Source organism: Schistocerca americana, chromosome 1, assembly GCF_021461395.2.
Source record: "Schistocerca americana isolate TAMUIC-IGC-003095 chromosome 1, iqSchAmer2.1, whole genome shotgun sequence".
Classification (NCBI taxonomy): Eukaryota; Metazoa; Arthropoda; class Insecta; order Orthoptera; family Acrididae; genus Schistocerca; species Schistocerca americana.
The window spans coordinates 747,759,491-747,783,030 of NC_060119.1; the positions used below are offsets into that span (position 1 = coordinate 747,759,491).

The following is a 23,540-nucleotide window of genomic DNA, read 5'->3' on the forward strand; positions in this document are numbered from 1 at the left end:
ATTGGCAGAACAAAAACTTTCAAATTCAGCAGAGGTAAATTGTGGACCATTGTCAGACACTAAAACTTCTGGAAGACCCTCAATACAAAAAATTGAAGTCAACGCCTGTATAGTTTGTGCAGACGTTGTAGACTGCATGGGCACAACAAACGGAAAATTACTAAATGCATCTATCACGATGAGCCAACGAGAATTCCAATATGGACCAGCGAAATCAATATGTACTCGCTGCCAGGGACCGGCAGGGCGTGCCCACTCAAAATAGCGTTGAGGCGGAGCAGCTTGGTGTTCGGCACACGTCGAACAATCTGTAGACATCTGCGTAATCTGCTTATCAATGCCGATCCATGTACAATGACGGCGGGCAAGCTGCTTGGTGCGGACCACTCCCCAATGACCTTGATGCAACAAGGCGAGGACCTTGGATTGGAGCACTTGGGGAACCACTACACGAAGCTGGTCATTCTCGGTGCGTAACAGCAAAACTCCGTGCGAAACAGACAACAGATGACGTTGCGGATAATAGCGACGAACCACAGGATCCGATATGTCCTTTGCCTTGGACGGCCAACCACGTTGAACAAAACTTAATAGTAAACTCAGATGAGGATCCGTAGCTGTCTCACGTGCCACCTGACGATAATCAATCGGAAAATCCCGGAGGGATTGATGCTCATCGGCGTCAATCTGATGGCAAGAGTCGTCAGAGGAATCGAAGACATCATCCACAGCAATCGGCAATCTAGAAAGCGCGTCAGCGTTTGCATGCTGAGCTGTAGGGCGATACAGTATCTCATACTGGTATTGTGATAACAAAAGAGCCCAACGTTGTAGTCTCTGAGCTGTCCGCTGAGGAACTGGTTTAGACGGATGAAACAGTGACGTCAGGGGCTTGTGATCTGTTACTAAATAGAATGGTCTACCATAGAGGTAGTGATGGAATTTTGTGACACCGAACACAATAGCCAACGCTTCCTTGTCCAATTGGCTATAATTACTCTGAGCTTTGTTTAGCAATTTAGATGTGAACGCAATAGGACGTTCGGTGTTACCGACTCGGTGAGATAACACAGCACCGAGGCCGAAAGAAGAGGCATCACAAGCTAACACCAGAGGCTTGTTAGGGTCGTAATGGACCAGACAACGATCATTCAATAAAGCCTCTTTAAGCTGCGGAAAGGCTGATTGGCAATCAGCTGACCATACAAACGGAACATTCTTACGGCGGAGACGATGCAACGGTGCAGCAATCTGTGATGCATTAGGTATAAACCTAATATAATATGTCAATTCGCCAAGAACTGCTTGCAATTCATGCAGATTGCGAGGGGCGGGCAAATCACGAATAGCTGCTAAATGTGACTGGGAGGGAGGAATGCCTTGAGCATTAATAACATGTCCCAGATACTCCAGCTCTGTAAGGAAAAATGAACATTTATCGATGTTGCAACGTAGGCCTGCCTGAGACAACACTTTAAACAAACACTCCAAATTACGGAAATGTTCAGCAGGCGTCCGACCGGACACAACAATATCGTCTAAATGGTTGCAACACGATGGCACATTAGCCAGAAGTTGTGACAAAAAACGCTGAAAAACAGCTGGAGCTGACACACAACCAAAAGGCAAACGCAGAAAACGGAACAACCCCAACGACGTGTTTATGACAAAATACTGTTGTGATTGCTCGTCGAGGGGCAATTGCAAATATGCTTCACGGAGATCAATTTTGGAAAAGAAACGAGCTTCCCCTAACTTATCCATCAGCTCGTCCGGTCTAGGCAAAGGAAAAGAATCAATGACAGTCTGAGGATTAACTGTCTACTTAAAATCAGCACACAAACGTAACTTGCCAGACGGTTTCTTTATAATAATTAAGGGAGAAGCCCACTGGCTCGCTGAAACGGGTTGAATAACACCGTTGTTTTGCCAACGACGAAGTTTAGCTGCTACAGGTGCCCGGAGGGCGTGAGGCACTGGACGAGCACGACAAAATCGAGGCTGAGCATTATCTTTTAACGTAATATGAGCGGCAAAGTTCGCAGCACAACCTAGTTCGTCTTTAAATATGTCACTGTATTGTTTACACAAATCGGTTATGCTGTCTTGAGGAAGAACAACAGAATTAATTTGCAACACATTGTCTTGGATAGACAGGCCAAACAAGTCAAAACAGTCTAATCCGAAAATGTTTACACTGTCTGTAGCGCAGAGCACTGTGAATGAAACTGTTTTGGTATTGCCACAGAATGTGGCTGGCGCGCTACATACACCTAACACAGGAATTTGTTCTCCACTATAAGTAGCCAAAGAATGTTTTGCCGCTGAGAGTTTAGGGCGGCCGATAGCCGCATACGTAGCACTATTTATGAGAGTCACAGACGCACCAGTGTCTAATTGAAAATTGAAGGTCTTATCCTGGATGCGTAGCTTCACAAATAGTTTATTACACTGTCTCTGGATCGGTGCAGTGGAGGCGGAAGACACAAAATCAGCGCGTTTAGCGCGTGTTCGTTGCTTACGACAACTCGTGGGTTGGGCGGGTGGAACAACAACTCCCGCTTCACTTGCAGTCTGTACATTACTTTTTACAGCGTTTGAATTACGCTTGGGTCGCATAGCAGAGGGCTGGGTGGGTGGCTTATTGCGAACAAGTTTATTACCCACACGAACCGTGGAAGAGTCTTTAAACGCGACCTTCTGGGCGGGCTGGCTTTGAAGAACATGAATATCCATGGGCTGGGCAGCACTAGAATTGTTCTTGCGATTACGCAAACAAACAGTCTGGATGTGTCCTTTCCTTTGACAAAAGTGACAAACCGCGTTTCTTAACGGGCAACGTTCACGAGGATGAGCAAGAACACACTTAGGGCAAGACTTAACTCTATCATTTTGCACACGCGGCTGACGAATGTGTTTAACATGACGCGGCCGGCTAGTGTTTACAGTCTGACTGCCGGTGGGGCCGCGGGCGTGACATAACTTGCTTAGCACAGGCAATTTGAGAAATACATGGCTGATCTAACTCACACTCAGCATAGTCAAAAGTATCTTGGGCTTCAATGATGTTCATCACAGTCTCTAATGACGGGTCAGGCAACTTTAAGATAGCAGCACGAATACGAGAATCTGCAATGTTTTGAGTAATACCGTCTCTTAACATGACATCACTGTAGGAAGCTCCGCACACACAATTAAATCGGCACTGATGGGTGAGGCCCCGTAAATCTGTTAACCACTGCTTATTAGATTGATGTGGCAGTTTCTTCAATCTGAAGAACTTGAATCTGGCTGCTGCCACATGAACTCGCGACTCGAAATACTCAGCAAGCTTGTTAACAACAACGTCATAGTCTAAAGCTTCTGGCTGGGATTCTGGGAACAACTTACAAAGTAGTCGATAGACTTCCACGCCTGCAGTGGAAATTAAATAAAGCTGCCGCTCAGTACCTGTGATTTTGTAGACTGTCATGTGCGCCTGCAACTGCGCGAAATATTCTCGCCATTCTTCTCGCGATGCATCAAAAGCACGGAAAGGTGGTGCTGCCTGTGCTTGTTCCTTTTGAGTTGGAGGATTAGCCGCTTGGTTGGCGATTGCTTCCACCAGACTTTGTATTTGCTGACTCTGTAACAAGATCAACTGTTGTAAGTCGGCAGACATAGTGAACACAAATTAAACCAGCCCCCAAAATTTTATCGCTATAATTAGTATAACCAGAAACAAGTTGAACCAGCCCTGCACACGAGTTCGGAAGTCCTCGTCGCCAGTTTCGTGGCGGTGTTCGTAGCGACAAGCAATTCGCTGTAGAAACGGCTTACGAAGTCACCGCCACACTTTTAGTAGCGGGCCGACCGGTCCGCTGGAACAGTGAACAGAAAGATGAAAACCCAAACACTCTGATTAAATAAAAGTCGGTACTTATCTTTATTAACGAAGATACAGCAACACAGTAGTGAACTCCGTGTCTACAGAAATCTGTCTAGTTCGAGTCAGAGCGGCTAGGTCAGCGTCGGCTGACGACAAACAACAACTCTGCTGCGATGAACACATAACTGACTAGCAAGTACACAATTCGGTGGCGAGTATACAACTGAGCGGCGAATACAGAACTGTCCTAGTGCTCGCGACTCCAGCGCTTAAGAACCCAGAAGCCAGCGGTGGCGCGCGCAGACTTGCGGCGATTTCCTGTCTCGCTGGCGCTGCTTATGCGGACGGCGTCCGGACTTTGATGCTGCCAACCTTTTGGCAGCGGGCTCGGGTGGCATTACTGGCTAGGATATAACAGTTCCTATGTTGTTTGCACCTTGTGGGCAATCAGTTGTGCGAAGTGTAGCTGTCTGCTGTTGTTGCCGTATTCCTCCCTGTTATTCAAGTAAGAAAGTGTTTTGTGTGAATGCAATTAATGTGACTCCGATGATAAAATCTAAAAATGCCAGAGTTGCTTCTTTGAAAATTTCTCACATGCTTGCAAAGAAGAGAAAGCTTTTTCAGAATGGCTAGTTGTTACAGGCAGCATTTCTGACTGTCTCTCACTGTTCAGTTGTAGGATTGCACAAAATAAGAAAGAAAAAATTACACTTAATACAGAAAGTTATGGGGCCCATTTGCTGATGATTGGGTAACAAGCAGTTAGAAAGATGATAGTGAAAAAATTAAGCGTCACCCATGTTTGACCAGAGAGAGAGTGAGGAAGGATCGTGGCAAAAACTCCTTGATCATTTGATTCAGTGCCAGTCTGATGGATAGTAAGCTTGATCTCTCCCTAAGAACTTGTGGAGTTATGACTTGCGACAGTGTCGATGACAGTTTTTTGTCAACAAGGCCAGCAAGTTCGGTGGCCTCCGTAGTGCAGTTTGAGAGATGACCCTGGTATTCACTCTCTCCCATCCCTTGACCTTGGAGCGGAGAACAATGCAGGATTTCTATGTTATCTCTAGTCCTCAGGGACACAGGATTTGGAAACTGCAGTAATATTTAAGTCTACAATGTTGAAAAATATTTGCTACCTACAGGATCACGTCTGTGTATGTCATTAAGAATAATATAAATTGAATTATATTCAATAACACTCAAGAGTCTGCGTGTCACATGAGGTACAATGTAAACTAAACTTTGTGTCTCATGCCAAGCAGGGAATTGTTGATGAGCAAGTAAGTTTCACGCTTATAAAAATTTATGAAATGAATAAAACTCTTACAAAGAGATGAGATAGTATTAAGATTGGTGTAAGTAGACATACAAATCAACCTTTTGGTTGATGACTGTGTATCATTGTGTATTACTAGGAATAGAATCTTTATAAAGTTATAAACCATTACATTCCTTATGTGTGTTATCCAATTTAGTTAACTATTTACAGAGGACTCCCTGGTTTTCTGCACCCTTTCTGTGTGTATAGTATTTAAATGGTACAGTAATCAAAATTATACAGTGTCACCATGGGCATGTGTAGCTGGGTGTATGTGTGGTTGTATGCGACAGAGTGAATTTGTACTTACTTGTGACAGGTGGTGTGTTACTCAGCTGAGATATAAAGCAATATTAATTAAAAGTATCATCTGACAGCTTTTTCTAATGTATTCTCTTGAAGCAAGTTTCAGTTTTCTTACCTTTTTGTGCCTCCTTTTTCTATATGTAATGAAATAAGTTTCACCCTAAGATCTTAGCAGTGCTATGTGTTTACAATTTCAGGTGCCTGCATTCTTAAAAACAATGATGAACCAAAATCTATTAGTGCTGGTATTGGAAATGCCAACTTGGAATATCGAATAGGTGCTTTATTTCTGAATTATTCTGAAGGTGACTTATGTGACGTAGGTGTTCCAAGAAACACTTTAATAGAATTTATTTGTGGAATGGAGAATGTAACTGACGGGCCAAAGTATGTTGATACAACTAGCAACTGTACATCCATGATCCATTGGTTCACACAGTTGGCATGTGAGAGTCATGTAAGTAATATTTATAAGTTTACCTTCATTTTTGTTTCATTATCTTTTGATGATAAAGAAGTAGCATGCAGTAGATTTTATATTTACTCTGCAGTAGTTGCAGTACCCAGTACTTCTATTGATAACACACACACACACACACACACACACACACACACACACACACACACACAAGGCACAAGTTGACCTGAACACAGATTTTTACTAAATGGTGCACTGGCTGCAGATGATGCTCTAGTGCCACATGAACCATGCTGTTGCAGAAGGCACCTGATACGAACTAGTCAGCTACTGTGTGGTGGCACACATGTTTCTGGCTGCAGCTGCAATACATAGCTGTGACAGGAGTAATGGCCGAGGTGTCTCAAGTGCTGCCAGTGATTTGGCAGTCTCCTGGGTCGAACCACATGACTCTGTCTCTGTGTGATGGTCTACTGCTTGTATGATATGAATCTTAGTGAGATGCACGGTGGTGGGCCTGACCTAGAAGGTGGCGCCATTCTTCCTGGTGATGGATTAGCTCCATTCAGGATATGTCGGGAGGCTTCAGTACCTTGTTCTCGGGTGCTTGTAGTTGTCCGTAATCCAGAATCTATTGAGGCAAGTGTTGTCAGGTGATGGAGAGCTGGGAGACGCTGCCAGCTGCAGACAGGCAATATACCTATTGGCATTATGGAGTGGTGGCTCTGTGGTATTTGTTGCTGTGTGTGTGCCACTGCTGTGGCTACAGGTGTGGCTGGTCTGCACTCTACCATAGTCACAACGGTACACTTGGTGACTAGGCTTCTTTTTCATTTTCACACGTGTTAAGCATATCATGGAGGCAGCATTGTTATAACTGCTGAAACAGCAACAAGAAGAGATTGCAGTGTAGCAATAGGAATGACGCATGCAGCAAATGGTCTTGCTCCATTAGCCCGTTATTGAATATTGCAACAGTTTCTCCACAACGGCATACCGAGATGGCATCTTGCTTTTCAGTTGTATTGAATCTGAAGAACATGCAAATTAAACTACAACAATTATGCAGGTTCTGATGTAGAGTCAGTCACTGTTGTAAAGAGAGCACAGGAAGAGTCCATGGTATGCTGGCAGCAGCTGATGTTCATGCCACTCATAAGCCACGCATCCTGCAGAAGGTGTCAGATACAAATTTGGCAGCTGCATGGTAGTGGCATAGTAGGTGCTTACAAATTCATTTATTATGATATTTCGTGCAGTTTTTGGGGCTATAGTCTTCACATATAAACTTTAGTAACTGAAAATGTTGTCTAACCACGAACATCCTATGAAGAACACAATAGCACAGGGGCATTTTTAAATAAATTTATGGGAAACTAATTTCTATAGCATTTCAAAAAATGGTTTTGATCTGTTAATTTTGATACATACGATACCAGGAACATCAGGTAAGCTTAATGTCAAATGAACAAGTGGCAATATTTTAATTACAATCTGTATGCAGAAATGCATGCTTTAATTGAAATAATTCAGATGCACCTTGAAATCTCGTAATTATGTTTTTGATTTTCTGATGGAATTATGCATCTTGTGGCTGAAAATAAGCTGTGTATGCCTATAGTACAAGATAGGTATAACAAAATCGGCCAATTTCCGAAAATAATGGATGTATAACACAGCCTGTAACATATTAAATGTTATCATTATCAGCAGGCATTACATTTCTTTTAGGTCACTGTGACTAACTTAAATCCCTAATTTAACCTTTTGTAACAATTAAACACCATCTCCAGTCTTTTTTATGTACTTATTGATGACTACTCGTTTCGGAATCAGATCTCAATTTTCAGTGACATGTGACTGTATTTAGCTTTTCATCAGTTTCTGATTTTTACTAGGCAGCAATTGAAGTGAAGGAAGTTAATTTTTATACATAATGGGACAGCATATAAATTTTTAAGAGAAAGAGTTTATTATTGTGGGGTTGTTTCATGAAGAGGCTTTCATTGCTAAACACACAAAGTAGAATGATTGTTTGTTATTTAAGTCTGTGGGTTGTAGGCTACGTGTATGTCAATGGGGCCATAATATTAATATTCTGAGTTCGGTGACAGTAAGTTGTTGTTTTCTATCATTACATGTGTGTCCAATTTTGGCTTATGTCTTACATTTAATAGTAGACCTGCCATGTAATTGTAGTAGTGTACTTCAAATGATTTACCTCCTCTACATCTGTAAAATACGGGAAAGTCCTTGACATGTGAGCTTGCAAAACGTGATTGCTTAAATTTATCCAGTGTGTTGCTACTGTGAGGAAGACCTCCTTTAATGCTATGTAAAAAGGAAAAGAAAACCTTCTAATGAAAAAAAAATAAATAAATAAATAAATAAATAAATATTGGCCAGGTGCAAGTAAGGCTCGTGATCTGAGGGTTCCGTACAGACTTAATTATGTATGTAGGCAGTTCATCCATCACAGATTTTTGCCTATTATTGACATTGACGCTGGCAAGATATCGGTCTTGGGAGTTCAGTCTTCTGAGAATGTTTTAATTTTAAGTTTGAAGTCACATAATGAATATGTTCGCTTCTTGCCAAATGTCATGATTCTAGGTCAATGGGAAATACCCTGTATGTTTTGACAAGTGAGTTTGTGAGTATATATGATACAATGACGATGTTTTTTGACGAGTGAGTTTGTGAGTATATATGATACAATGACTGTGCCTTTTGATTGCATTGACTTTGAAGCTTTATGTTTTTACATTGCCAAGAGACTGTAGACCTGAGAATATGACATGATTGGCAACCTCTTCCTGAGAAAAAGTGTTTTTAACAGTCTAACGTTCTGATGACTTAAAGTATGAAACTTCCTGGCAGATTAAAACTGTGTGCCCGACCGAGACTCGAACTCGGGACCTTTGCCTTTCGCGGGCAAGGTCCCGAGTTCGAGTCTCGGTCGGGCACACAGTTTTAATCTGCCAGGAAGTTTCATATCAGCGCACACTCCGCTGCAGAGTGAAAATCTCATTCTGGAAACATCCCCCAGGCTGTGGCTAAGCCATGTCTCCGCTATATCCTTTCTTTCAGGAGTGCTAGTTCTGCAAGGTTCGCAGGAGAGCTTCTGTAAAGTTTGGAAGGTAGGAGACGAGATACTGGCAGAAGTAAAGCTGTGAGTACCGGGCGTGAGTCGTGCTTCGGTAGCTCAGATGGTAGAGCACTTGCCCGCGAAAGGCAAAGGTCCCGAGTTCGAGTCTCGGTCGGGCACACAGTTTTAATCTGCCAGGAAGTTTCATATCAGCGCATACTCCGCTGCAGAGTGAAAATCTCATTCTGGACTTAAAGTGTGATTGTGGATCTGGGTTACATCGGCTTATTCCCCCAAACCACCTTCCACTTCTTTACAAGATGACTTACTTGGAATTTGCAGCCACTCTTCTTTACTGAATAGCCAGCTGCTGGAACCCTCTTGACTTCTCTGTCGAATAACGCTAGGTATAGGAATTTTTAGACTCTTTCTACTTATGAAATAAGTAGACATACAAACTTTACTTTTCGTCAACTAACGATGTATTTGACCTCCATACACAACCAAAATTTCACTGTCCACGTACAGTTGGACGTTAAAAACAAATTGAGTTACAGTTAAAAGAAAGTTGGCTTGGATACCATGACCTTCCTTAACATGAATCATAAAATGAGTCTTGCCTCTAACAAGGTTGCATCAGTAGTCTACAAGAATACTTTTTCAACTGTTCTTGTTTTAATAACAATAGTCAATTACACAGTAAGCACAGAGCTGCATATAAACTCCATGGTTCTTCCTTACACGTTCACTAAAACATCTATGGATTGCCCGACAGGTACTTGTCGGTGCCATCCGACTGCCGCATGTACTTTCTTCCTGTCACTGATTTTAAACCTGCACACACAAACGTGACGCGCAGTAGGTAGGATTCTACCATCCCACGCTCATATCCAGAATAGTATGTGTTCGAGATGGTAAAAGGCTGAGTGGTTCTAGAATTTACACATAAATTTTCGAGTCACTACAACAGTTGGACAGACAGACAGATGAACAACAAATTGATCCTATAAGGGTCCGTTTTTATCGATTGAGATGGAACCCTGAAAATATTAAAACATTTCTTGTTAATGGTTCTGTCTGATCCACAACTGCACTGTCTGTCTGACAACTTATGACGTAGCAGTGTGCAGGAGCATGGTGAATATAACAATGAAGGCAACCAAGGCACAACAATGTTTGGAAGACGAGATTAGCTTAATGAAATGGATACTACAAATAATAGGTATCTACCTTTCACTATTGACTAGCACAAAAAATAATAGACAGTGAAAAATGAAATTCCAGTCTTGATAGAACCAGACACAAACAGCATAAAACATTTAGTATTCCCTTCTTTCAGAAAGCCTCCTACAAAATTACTAATGAATTTAAAAAGGCTTCTAAAAATGAAATTGCCAAACATAACGGAAAAACTACACTTCCGCCGGTCATTACTGCCCAGGGCTGCCACGCATGAGAGACTTTGTGTCTCTCTGAGCTAGACCTTGGCTTGACTGAGGAAACTCAGATGAACTCATGCAGTGGATTTCCTACACATGGGAAGCCCGAGCATTGGTTTGGTGGTATTGCACAGCATATTTAGGACTGGCGAGAGTCCAGACTCACTGAGCAACCCATGGCTGCCCATGGATGTTCCATCACACGTGGTAAGATTTAGCGCAGTGCAGAGTCATTTGGCCTGTTACATCATTCACATTCTGTGATCTTTATACCAGAAGTCTTCAGCCACCGTCACCAGTTATTTTGCATTGAAAAATTAATCTCGAGGTGAAAAAGTATAGTTGCTGATCGAAAAGGTATAGTTGCTGATCAAGTTTCTGAGTGTTTTGTGTGTATCTGGGTCCTCATAAACATTTTACTACAGACATGTTTCTTATGTGGTTATTATTAGAAAATTTATTCTGTTTTACTTCCATAACATTGTTTCCTATTTTGCTTTGGTATGAGTTTTGTTGTAAAGGTAATGCTTTGACATTTTCTGTCTTGTAGGTCGACTGCGTGCTCCGTGAAGGTGATTGGGAGGTAGATTTAACATCTCTGTCACGAACTGAGAACAGTTACCACATTATCAATGGGAAATCAGAGTTCTTCATCAATGTATGTGCTCCCATAACACCACTTTCTGGACTGAGCTGCCCTGGAGGCTCAGCAGCGTGTATTGCAGAACGAGAGCTTGATGGAAGTCTAGTTAATGAATCGGTTTGTTATTATAACTGTTTGTGTAAATAGCTTCTAGACTATGAAGAAATGGAAGCAAACTAAGCTATTTATGAAATTGCTTTTTTACCAATTTCCTTCCTAGTTACAGTTTATTTTGTGACTTATAACCATAACATGAAACAAATGATGTTAATGAAATAATTGCCAACTATTTTCGCTTGTGAATATGTTAATAAGGGTTATTACCTCATTTCTGTGTTCGGGAACTTTTCCTGCAATTATGAAATGGAGTTTTTTTATGCAAAAATGTTACTAAGACAAAAAATGATCATGCACCTGAAAATTGGTAGGTGAGGGGGAATTTAACAATGAAGCCAAAAGAGACAGCCAGAAGTACTTGAAGCTGAGGAGATCTGCTCTGTTAATTACAAAGAGAGAAGAAGGGAAAATATGAGCATTTGATAAATCAGCCATACATCAAGATAGACATGTAATTCAGAAAAGGAATAGAATGGGCTGAGTGAGGTAGCCTAGTGACTAGCACACTGGATTTGTATTCGGGAGGACGATTGTTCAAACCTGTGTCCGACCCTCCTGATTTAATTTGTGATTACCCTATATCCGGTAAGGCAAGTGCTGGAATGGTCTCTTTGAAAAGGCATGGCCACTTTCTTTCTCTATCCTTCTCTAATTCAAGCTTGTACTCTGTCTCTGACACCCTCGTTGTTGACGGGACATTTAACACTAATTTCCCCCTCCTCCTCCTCCTCCTCCTCCTCCTCCTCCAGAAATAGAATGGAATGTGCAGCCTGTTCAAAACTTTCACATGAGGTGCCCTCATCTAGACTTACCTGCTGTCACTTAGTTGTTTATTGAGTGAACATGCATATGAGGAATATACAGGGTGTTTCAAAAAGAATGGCCTGATTTAAAAACTCAATATTTATTGACGATAACATACCACAAACATAGGACGAATTGCAAAATATTCACAAAATCTTAAAAGTTTTAGCTATACTGCTACAAATGCTCTGTGCATCTACCAGCAGCAGCGCAAACAACATCTAGATGAGAAATGGCATGAAGAAATCTTTTGGTTTAGGTGAGTCTCTTTTGTGCTCAGTAATGTCATGAGAGTTCTAGAGTCCCCATACATGTAAATTGTGTCTGTTTACTTTATCGCTAACATTAAATGTTGCTTCATCACTAAAAATTAATCATGGTAAAAATGTATTGTCTTCCATGTCCTCTAGCAGAGCTCTGCTGAAGTCATCTCTTTTTTCCCTTTCATCACCAGTCCGAAGAATGTGCACTAATTGTAGTCTGCAAGGTTTCTAGACCAGACAATGCCTTATCACCCACTAGAGATTTGCTTGAGACATTGCCAGTTCCAAACATTTGTCAAATTACTTCCACTGTGTCACCAGAAGTGTGAGATTGACGTGGATTCTTACCTCTACACAGCATCTTGTCTCTTCAAACTGGCGATACCAAGGACTAATGTTTTGGGGTGCAGGTGGATCAGTACCAAAACACTGCCGAAAAGCATGATGGACCAAAATCATTGATTCATTCTTTGAAAACTGCAACACACAAAAGTCTTCTGTTCAGCAGACACCATCTTGCCTCTGACTGACTGCAAACTGAGAAGATGCATTGATGGAAATCTTAACGGCGCTTTTGTGAAACTCTTTAGTCATGCCCATTCAAACTATAATTTTTGTGGAAATTTTGGGTTATGCAGAGTATTAATTATAGATCCTGCACCTATATCTGTATCTTCTCCACAAGCTATGTAGCTTCCAGTACCATTTATCACTTCCTCCTCTCCCTGCTCCAGTGGAATCTCCATGATCCATGCCACCTATTGTGTAATGTAACAGAGTTAAGGACCCCACACTTGATGAGCAGTATTCAAATTTCAGTCAAACTTGAAATATGCTAACTATTTTTATATACTTGAATTTAGCATATTTCGTGACAGTACTCACTTTTCCGTGAAATGTTTGTAAGATGATAGTTGACTTTTTGTGTTGGCTTCAGTCGTCTAGTGAAAGTATGATTCCACAATGCTGTTTCGTTGGCTGCAGAAATGACCTGGTTCAATGTGTTTGCCTCATTTTTGGTGCTTCTAATACCATTTCTTCGAATGTGGTTCCTTCTTGATGTTTATATAAAAAAAGTAGTAACATAATTCATTTTTCCTGTTCACTTGCAAATTATTATAACGTTGACCTGCACATTGTTCCAATGTAACACACACCAAGAGTTCACTGCCGACTGACTACGGTCAAAGACGACTCCAGTGTCAAAGACATTTTACACAACACACAAGCTTCCACTTGTAACCAGTCTCTTTGGTATTCTTCATCACATCTACTAATATTAATGCTGTCACTCTCAAACATATAAGCAAATTGGCATAATAAGGCAAATTACAATTCACAAAAAAAATATTCTGACAAAAATGTAAGAAAACATTTACAACCTCCCTCATTAGATTTGGTATCGACTAATCCGGTAGAAAATAACACATCTCCCAGATCCATTACAAACTGATATTCTGAAACTGTAAGCCACTGCTTTTGTGGATCAACTACATTTTCTTACACTCTTCCAGTGAATCTCAGCCTGGCATTTTGTTTTCATAGAACTAGTTTTATGTGGCCATTTCACTTAAGGTCATTTTGGATGGTCACTGCTGGATACTCCAGAGTTGCTACTGTTTCCGGCAGTTATTGCCACTAGTGTAATTTAATAATAATAGATCTTTTTTCCTGTTTATGTGGGATATGTTTAGGGTCAAAATGACAGTTCCCGCGCCAGTCTTTGATCCTTTACATCATAATAATTGAATTCCATTAATTTCTACATCTATTTCTGGTGTTATGTAAGTATCAAATTCAACATCCACTCAGTCTCAGTGTTCATAACTTCAGTATCAGTTTCATCCAGTGGTTTCAATAGTGATTATTACATTTTCTGAATCATCAAGTAAATATAGTAGCCATAATGGATTGTAATGCAGCCATATAGCACTTGCTTGGGATAATTCTGAAGTTACTTTTACATCTGTCAACTTCATTCCATTAAGAACAACAAGTTCATTCTCTCTTCTAGGAAGTCCTGAATCTCAGTCACAAATCTGGTCCAAAACTTGATAAACTCATATGATGTTCTGGCTCTCATGGATGAATACAGCAGACTGAGTTTTGTAAGATCAGATCTCTGTGTGTGGAATCCCTTTTGCATTTTTATAAAGGAGATTTTCATTCTCCATAAATGTCGTATTGTTTTACCATGAAACGTATTCCATGATTTTACAAGATACTGGCACCAGTCATACAGGCCTATAATTATGTCCGTCTCTTCAATTACACTTCCTGAAAATGGGAATGACATACACTTTTTTCCAGTCACTTGGTATCCCTCCGTTGCTCCAGTGAACTATGATAAACTACTGCTAGGAGGGGAGGAAACTCTTTCACAAAATTTCTGTAGAATCTCGCAGGCATATAATCTATAGCTGACCCTGGGGACGGCATGGTGTCTATGTTATCAGGTTGTGGAATGGCTGCTGAGAGTTGAGTCTGGCTGGCAGGCCGCTGAAGGCCCAGAAAGAAGTGGCTATCAAAATCAATAATTTATTTTCTGCTTGTACATCAGCACTGCATCAATATGGGGAGGTGACCGCTCCTAGCCCCACGGAAAGAGCGCTAGTAGCCAACCATCATGATGCTAGCAACCAGCCAGCTGTATGCAACATAGCTCATGCCCTGCTTTGTTGACATCTGTCCTCGGTAGATGGCACACCCCTGTTGTGTGACCAACAGTCCCGGTGTCAGTTGTTCATGGAGATAGACAATAATCTTGCAGAGATAGCCACCTCCATGATAAATGACCACACGTGGGCAGCCAAAGCCGAGGAGGCACACCCACTGCGTTGTCAGAAGGCAGCTGCCATGCCTGGCATTTGATCTGCTGTCCTTGGGCAGGAATCTGGCTGCTGCTGGAGTGAGCTGGGAAAGCCAGCTGCACTGTGGCTCCAAGTCTGGAGAGCAGTGCAGGTAGCTGATACTGTAATGGAGACTCGAACCTTTGGCTGCTTCTGGCAGCTCCATGTTACCTCGTTGTCTGGCGTAGCTCCTTTGTCCTGGTAGACTGCTGGGCTGATATTCACGAATTATTCTGTGGCCTCATCCCCTCTTAAACACTTAAGAAACAAGTTTTTCTCTGACATTTACACTACAATATTTGTCCTTCATTCACATCCATGCTCTATGGATCCTCTCTACTGGGATTTATGTTACTGGTGGATTTGTTTGCTGGGTAATTCTCTCCTCAAAACAAATGAAGACTATGTGTGGCAGAGTTAGAGGCACTAAGGTGCTATAATCCGTTCATCATAAGAATAAACCTGATGTAAACATTGCACAATGTATTCTTCCATGTTTGCCAGAACCTCATTGGATTCCCGTTTCACGTGGGACTGCAGCCAAGCTGTCTCGAGTTCTGTCAAGTACAATAATAAGGGTACTTTTAGTGCTGTGCATTAGGAGCACATCGACTTGCAGTAATACAGGACAACAGCTTTACCGGCACATTTAACGTGGACAGCACTGGCCGGTCAGCTCGTACAGCTAGCCTGCAGTGACGTGGCCAGCTGCAGTTCACACGTAAAAAGAGACGAACAGAGGAGCAATACAGCTTCGAATGTCATTTAATTTTTAAGCAGAATGAATAATATACTGCAAATCTCCCACAATGCGCTCCTTTGACGGCTAGACAAAAACCACAACACGTTATCATTTTTAGCTAACTTACTATTGTAATTAAAAACAAGAATGATGAAAATTCCAGACTTAACCACAGGGTAATTTTTCTGCATAAGCTGTGTGTAACGTAAGAGAGCACTGAAGAATTTCACCGTATAGTTAAATATTCAAGCCACTGAAGGTATTACTTACAGTCAGTCATCTGGTGATCTCTTAGCTCCTTCCTTATCCGAATCTGAGAAATACATTTCAGTTCTGGAAGTGTCACCTGCTACGTTCATAATGAGCATATCAACAACAGAATCTACAAAGCCAACCAGGCACAGCATTTTCTCTTCTTTTATGACGAGCTGTTCTATATCCCGCCTGCGTTCGGCAGTGACATGTGAAAAAGCTGCATGCGTTACTTCCAGTAAGTCTGGTAGCATTACAGTCTTGTTACTTCTCATGCCAAATCCCACGGCTTGGTTTCAAGTCAGTTCTGTTGGGTTCATATTGTAATGGTACAGTAGCAAATGTAAAAATGCAGCATTTGTGAGATGTGCTCAATGCTGTGAAAACAGTGGTTTTTCATGTTTCTACAATACTTATCTACCTCTGTGGTATTAAACAATGGACAGTCCAAATACAGAGGATTTGGCTTTTAATTTTTGCCTTAAAATTAAATTGTTATGATTTCTTAATTTAAACAACTTTTATGAACAGTCTTTCATAGAACATCCATAATTAAGAATTTGTATTTGAAATGGAAACAGAAATTTCGAGTCCATCATGTAATAAGAAACAAGAAGATGTGCAATATTCATAAAAAAATGATGATGAGTTTTATAATTACGAGATGTAGGTATTTCAAATTGAATGAGGAAAAAAAGAAACGAAAAAAAAGAAAGAAAAAAAATGAAATTGGAGTTATTTGAACCAATGCACATTTATGCTTATTAGGGTCCCATTCCATCACACTACCGACTGCGCTATAAGTTCAACAAATTTTCTTCAGTTTACTGCATTGTATATAACATTGGGGAAACTTTAAAGCTGATTATCTCCGTATGTGTATGAGAAACATTAGGAACAGCCTGTTTCTCGGCACTTTTTAACTGTATTCCACATGCGTGTTTCACTATGGAACAGAAAGCACCCCAGCCATTTTTATACTGCGCATTAACAGCGCTACAATCAGAGCACAACGCTGCAGAGGCTGTGACTTACACAATTTTTGAAATAAAAACTACGTAGCTAAAGCATGATTAAGAAAAATGCTGATGGTTGTTAATACATTTGAATATCTTAAAGTTTCATATACCGTAACTTAGAAATAAGATATCTAATACATAAGTAGGACCTTCTTCCAAGAGTGACAACACGAGTGTACGTGTGCTATGGCTTCTGACCAATCATCGTGTTTGTTTATATCAGTTTTATTCTTATGATGAATGGATTATATGTATGGTGATGTTAAAGGTTATGGTTACTTGCCATTGCTCTTCCTGATATTGTTTGACATACTGCAGAAATTCATCCCACTTGTGAAACTTTTAACTGGTTAAGGAAATGGACCAGGACTGGTTTCACTGTATGGTTCAGGAAGATTAAATTCTGCTGTAGTAGTAACTCCAGTAGTTCATCTGCCCAGTACATCAGTGGCTATGTTATGTTCCCAGTGTCTATGTTATGTTCAGGTGATTAACTCCTGTCACCTTGGCTCGTAGATGGAGGGTAGACCCTGTTATATAGCATGCTGTCCCATTATTCAACAACCCAATACCTGTCAGTTCTAATCATTTTGCTCCCATGAGCCTTCCTTGCTCGTACCAACTTGCCATAGGTAGAATGAATTCAGTGCAGTACTGCTTGCTGGAAATAAAGTCTGTATTCCACAGTACCCCTCAGACAATCATGTCCTCCTGTTCTACCCTTGAATAGCTTCACCGATTGTGCATTTGATCCAGTTTGAATCACTTGAGCTGGACACACCGTAATCTTCTCCATTGGATACTGGTCCAGCTCCTCCTCCTGTCGTCACCGCATGTCTGTTTGCCTGTTTAGAAATCTGTAGCACATCTCATGTTCTCACTTAGAGAAATTTTCCTGTGACACTCTATTTCACCGGGTAGGGGTGAATGGTGAACATGTAAGTTGTGCATGCCTGCTTGTTATCTGGATCCTAACCAGTACATACAGCTATGCCTGGTCCGTCATCAACTCTACCGATTCCATATGATGATAAAAAGCCAAACTCCACCAGCTGTGCTCTGCCACCAGTATCAGCTCAGACAGTAGACCTCTTTGCAGTCTCCACAATCATGACAGATACTGTTCTGGCAACAACAAGACTGGACTCAGCTGCACATGCAGTTCATGTTGTATAGCCTCTTGTAAGCTTATAATTTCCACTCTCTCGTCCCAAACACTGTCTGCTAATGATTGCAGCGGTCTTGTCGTTGTGACTATAGTATCCAGCACATTTACTCATGCCCGTCTCAGTTCACTGCGTCCTCCGATGCCTTTGCATACTCCATCACCTCACTCATCAACTTCTGAAGCATACTTGTATTGTTTAACACTGTGCTCTCCAAGCTCACTATGTGTGTGGTATTCTACTTCACTGCATGGTATGCCAACTCCTTCACTGCCTCCACTGCCCCTTTCAGTAATAGAAGCAAGATTGAAGAAAAACTGAAAATGCTCATAGGATTTGTCAACCTAGAAAAACCATTCAGCAATATAAAATGGTGCAGGATGTTTTTAATTCTGAGAAAAGTGGGAAAGAGCTATAGGGAAAGACGGATAATGTACAAGAACCAACAGGGAGCAATAAGAATTGGAAGACCAAGAACGAAGTACTCATGCTAGAAAGGGTATAAGAGAGGGATGCATTTTTTCATCCCAATAGTACAGTCTGTAGATCGAAGAAGCTATGATAAAATCAAAAAACTATTCAGGAGTTAGATTAAATTTCATAAAGGATATCAGTGATAAGATTTACTGATGACATTACTATCCTCAGTGAAGGTGAAGGAGAAGTACAGGACCTTTTCAGTGGAGTGAACAGCCAGATAAGTACAGAATATATGTTGGAATAAACTGTAAAAAGACAGAAGTAATGAGAAGTAGCAGAAATAAGAATATCCAGCAAATCACTGTCAAAATTGGTGATCAAGAAGTAGATGAAGTTAAGGAGTTCTGCTTCCTGGGAAGCAAGTGTAACGCATGATGGACAAAGCAAGGAGGACATAAAAATCAGTCTAATTCAAGCAAAGAGGGCATTCCTGGTCAAGAGAACTGTACAGGTATCAAATGTAGGCTGTAATTTGAGGAAGAAATTTTTGAGAATGTGCATTTGGAGAACAACATTGTGTGGTAGTGCATCATGGACAGTGGGAAAACTGGAAAAGAGGAGAATCGAAGTGTTGGAGATATGGTGCTACATAAGAATTTTGAAAATTAGGTGGATGATGAGGAACTCAGCAGAATTGCCAAGGAAATATGTTTATGGAAAACACTGACAAGAAAAAGGGACAGGATGATACGACATGTATAAAGACATCAGGAAATGAGCTCTGTGGTACTAGAGGGAGCCGTTGAGGGTAAAATCTACAGGGGAGGACAAAGATTGGACTATATGCAACAAACTGAAATTTTAAATAATTTGATTGGCTGTGATTCAGCAACCATATGATATTTAATTACAGGACATATATACAGGCACTTCGGTTGCACAAAATTTTTGTCAAATTGACCTTGGTTTCAATTGCACTAAGGCACTAATGCAATCTTCATCAGAATAAAAATTACATGGAGTACATGTAATCACACCATGGTTGAAAACATCTGAGCCAAAGTGCTCTCATCAAACAGACATGTCATAGGAATAAAATCTGCAATGTAAAAGTGTAACATAATTATCAAGTATATAAAATACGGCATAGAATATGACAGCTGCAAGGTCACTTAGGGCCAAAAGCAGCATAACACAGCCACTACCATCAGAGTAAAATCGTATGGAGTATTTTATCTAGTTGTCAATCATGTTATATTTTTACATTTTATATTTTATTCCTATGACATTTCTGTTTGACGAGCACTTTTGCTCAGATGTTTTCAACCATGCTGTGATTACATGTATTCCATGTAACTTTTTATTCTGATAAAGATTGCCTTATTGCGGTTGAAACCATAGTCAATTTGACAAAAATTTTGTGCAACCAAAGTGGCTGTATGTACGTCCTGTAATTTAATAACTGAGGAGGTAGGGTAGAGGTGATTTGAAGCTGGAGAATAATTCACGGCGGGGCATATCAAACCAGTCAGAAGACTGATGACTCAAAACACACCACCATAACTGTTAATACATTTATCCCATTGTGATACAAGATGGTAATCTTTGCATTTACCTACAGAACCATATGATTGTAGCCAGGTGTGCCCCTCTTCAACTGAAGCAAATCAACTACCACAAATGTCTATGTTCAAGATTCCAAAAATATGGAAATCGCATGAGGAGAGATCGGGACTGTATGGAGGATGTATAAGGGCTTCCCGGTGAAAAATCCTGTGTTATAGTTGAAACAACATGGTGAATTGTGGACGGGCATTGCATTGCGACAGAATGATGCTGTTTGTCAATCCTTAGCATTTGGACCTGTGGTGCCTCCAATTTGCATGAAGTGTCACATACCTCTGTGTGTTACTTGTGAGGAAAGTCAGTGAATAGTGGACCCTTGTGGTCAAAGAGAAAAGTTATCATGACTTTCCAGGAGCTGTTGTGCTTTTTGTTTCATCTAAGTTGCAAAATTCTCTCTGGGAAGGCTTTGCACATGCTCCACACAGTCCCAATCTCTCCCCATGCGATTTCCCAATTTTTTGGAGCCCTGAAGACAGCCATTGGTGGCTGTCAGTTTGCTTCAGATGAAGAGGTGCGTGCCGGGTACAATTGTGGTTTTGTAGGCAACCACAAACTTTTTCCATAAAGGCATTGACCATTCTTATCTCACAGTGGGATAAATGTACTAACAGTTATGGTGATTCTCACTTTTGCTCTGTCTGTCTTATTTTCATTTGACTGCCTCTTACAGTTACGCAACTGAGACTTATTATAGGGTAGAACATCTCTGTTAGCTGACATTATTCCAGAACCCCAACATCCATTTCCTAATTAACCATTTCAAAACCGAGAGAACAGCTTGGTTAAACTAAAAGCCAAGTATCGGGAGCTCCTTTTCCATGCAATACTACCCACACAGTCGGAACACTCGCTCTGGTGTATTGCTCTATTTATAGTACAAATATGCCTGTAAAATGTTATCAGGCATCACACAAACCTTAGGTTCTATTTGATACTATGTGGCTATGAAATGTTAGTGTGATATGTACTGAAGGTTCCTAGGACAATAAGGAAATTGGCTAACTATTTATCAACATAAATATTATCGAGCAACCCTTCCTTCCCATTGTATGCAGTACCTACATGACAGAATTACAATCAGTACACAGAGCTCTGTCACGGTAAACACTCAACCAGACAGAAGTATTTACCTTTCTCAGTAGTTTGAAACCAATTGAAAATTGTCCTCAAACTATTCGATTGGCATTAGCAGTTAACAAACTTCTTACATCTTTCACAAAACTGGCACCTCTGTGGTATTGTTTTGGCGCCGAGGCAATGATCATACTGGTACATTGGCTCCACTCTTCCACAGTGGACCTGTTGCCAGTATAAATCCCAGAAGCTGACTTAAAGGTGTATCTTAGATGCTGTTTCTTTGAAAAGTGAGAAGGAGAGAAGGTGATCAACATTTGATGCAACAAACTCTGAATGATAAAAGTCTGTACCAGCAATTGGAAAATATCACTTCACTGCTCTTGAAGAGAAGGTCTTACATGTAATACATACTTGTCACACTTACACCTGGCTACATACTATGGCAAAAGAACCTCTTCTCAGTGCAGAAGTGGACTGACCTTGACAATCCACCACATTCTTCAGGCATGTCTAGGCTCACCTGATTTTGATGAGGATTACATCTTGACAAGTCATTAAGAGAAATCTTAACTGGTAATGCAACGAAAGCAGCCATCATTTTAACATTTCTGAGGGAAAGTAGATGTTACCACTTGATTTAAAACACATTTTTTGTTAGTCGATTTATGGGTTGGAGTTGAGAAATGGATGCCGTCTGCCACTTGATTTGCCCCAAGGGGATCCCCACCCAGCTTCACTCTGCCCAGACATCAACTTCGAATGACGCCTACCTGTACTTGAACTCTCTCTGTACCTTTTGTTCCTATCAACTGTAATAGGTTGTCTGCTACCGCGCACCTCGGAATTTGAATCCCCACTAGACGTCATGGAGGTCGAAGACCCCTAGAGGTCTCTGCACCTTCGCGCCATAAGCTGTGGCAGGGCGCGCCTCCTGGCCCGCTTTTAGTGTGAAGGGGCCACAGTGAAACACGTGGTTCTAGCGGCCAATAGCAGCGCCCCCGATAGAGTACTTAAGTGCTTGCATCTCGCTCAACCAGTCAGTCTAATCTCGCGTACGTCTGTGGACACATCGCCTCGCATTAAGACAGCTTACTTACTTTCTTGTTCTGTGTACAAGTGGATGTGTTTGTTAGGTCTCCTTGTGACTCCATTGTTCAATCTTGTTGTTCGTTCTGTCCTTCGTTGGTTGTGTCCGTCTTCTCCCGTTGTGTTGTTGTTCCCGAGCCCCTCCGCGGGTCCTGCCGCGCTTTCCGTCATTTCAACCCTCTGACCATCCCAGTCGCAATTACAACAGGTTGAATGACGATTTTTTAAACTGATATCTTATCCTAGTGTTTATGCAGAAGAGAGTATGTCTTCCAACACAGCTGTTGGTCTGAGGCAACTTTAATCCATGCACTTCCTCTTGCTACTGTGGTCTACCTTCATGTATGGATATTCTGCATCATCTTTTACCAATACTCTTAATTCAGTGTTTCCCATAAATCATTTCCTGTGGCAAGGTCACAACCCTAAACCTGAAATTACCAATATTATCTGCAAAACTCTAGAATTTCCTTGTTAATTATGAGAATAAAGGGACTAGTAATCATGCTCTGAAGTCCCTCAGAAACTCCATCCATCATCAGTGTCTTCATTATCTATAAACAAACTATAGAGAAATCAGGAACAGACCAAACTCTGAAAACAACGAAAAAAAAAAATTGTTTTCTACCCCCTTTTTAAACAGTAATCATTACAGAATTTGGTATCTGAGATGAATCTTTGTAAATTCTTGGAAATGCATGCTAAGTTAACAGGTCAGTATTTGGCATGAAATACACTAATTGAAAAAATTCGCAAAACTCAAAAACTAATTAATGTAGAGTAATGCAATTTCAGAAATTTGTCTAGGTAACATGGTTAAGTCAAACAATGGAAACTCCAGGTAGGAATATCAACAATGTAAGAAAAGATTGATTTCTACATACTGTAAAGAAGATACATCATGTTGCAGACAGGCACAATTAAAAGACACTTACATAAAGCGTTAAGTCACAGTCTTCCCACACACAAGCAAGCACACCTCACACCCACACTAACACAAGACCATCAGCTCCAGCATCTCGGGCCGGAATGCAAC

At 41.0% G+C, this 23,540-nt stretch overlaps 1 protein-coding gene across 3 annotated transcripts in view; it reads left to right on the forward strand.

Moving 5' to 3' along the window:
- The window catches only part of LOC124611079 (cation-independent mannose-6-phosphate receptor), a 619,359-nt gene that overhangs the window by 292,355 nt on the left and 303,464 nt on the right, over positions 1-23,540 (forward strand). For all 3 annotated transcript variants that reach the window (XM_047140214.1, XM_047140213.1, XM_047140215.1), the window contains exons 15-16: positions 5,693-5,952; positions 10,991-11,200. In XM_047140214.1, coding sequence (XP_046996170.1) covers positions 5,693-5,952; positions 10,991-11,200 — 470 coding nt within the window. The remainder of the gene's footprint in view (positions 1-5,692; positions 5,953-10,990; positions 11,201-23,540) is intronic.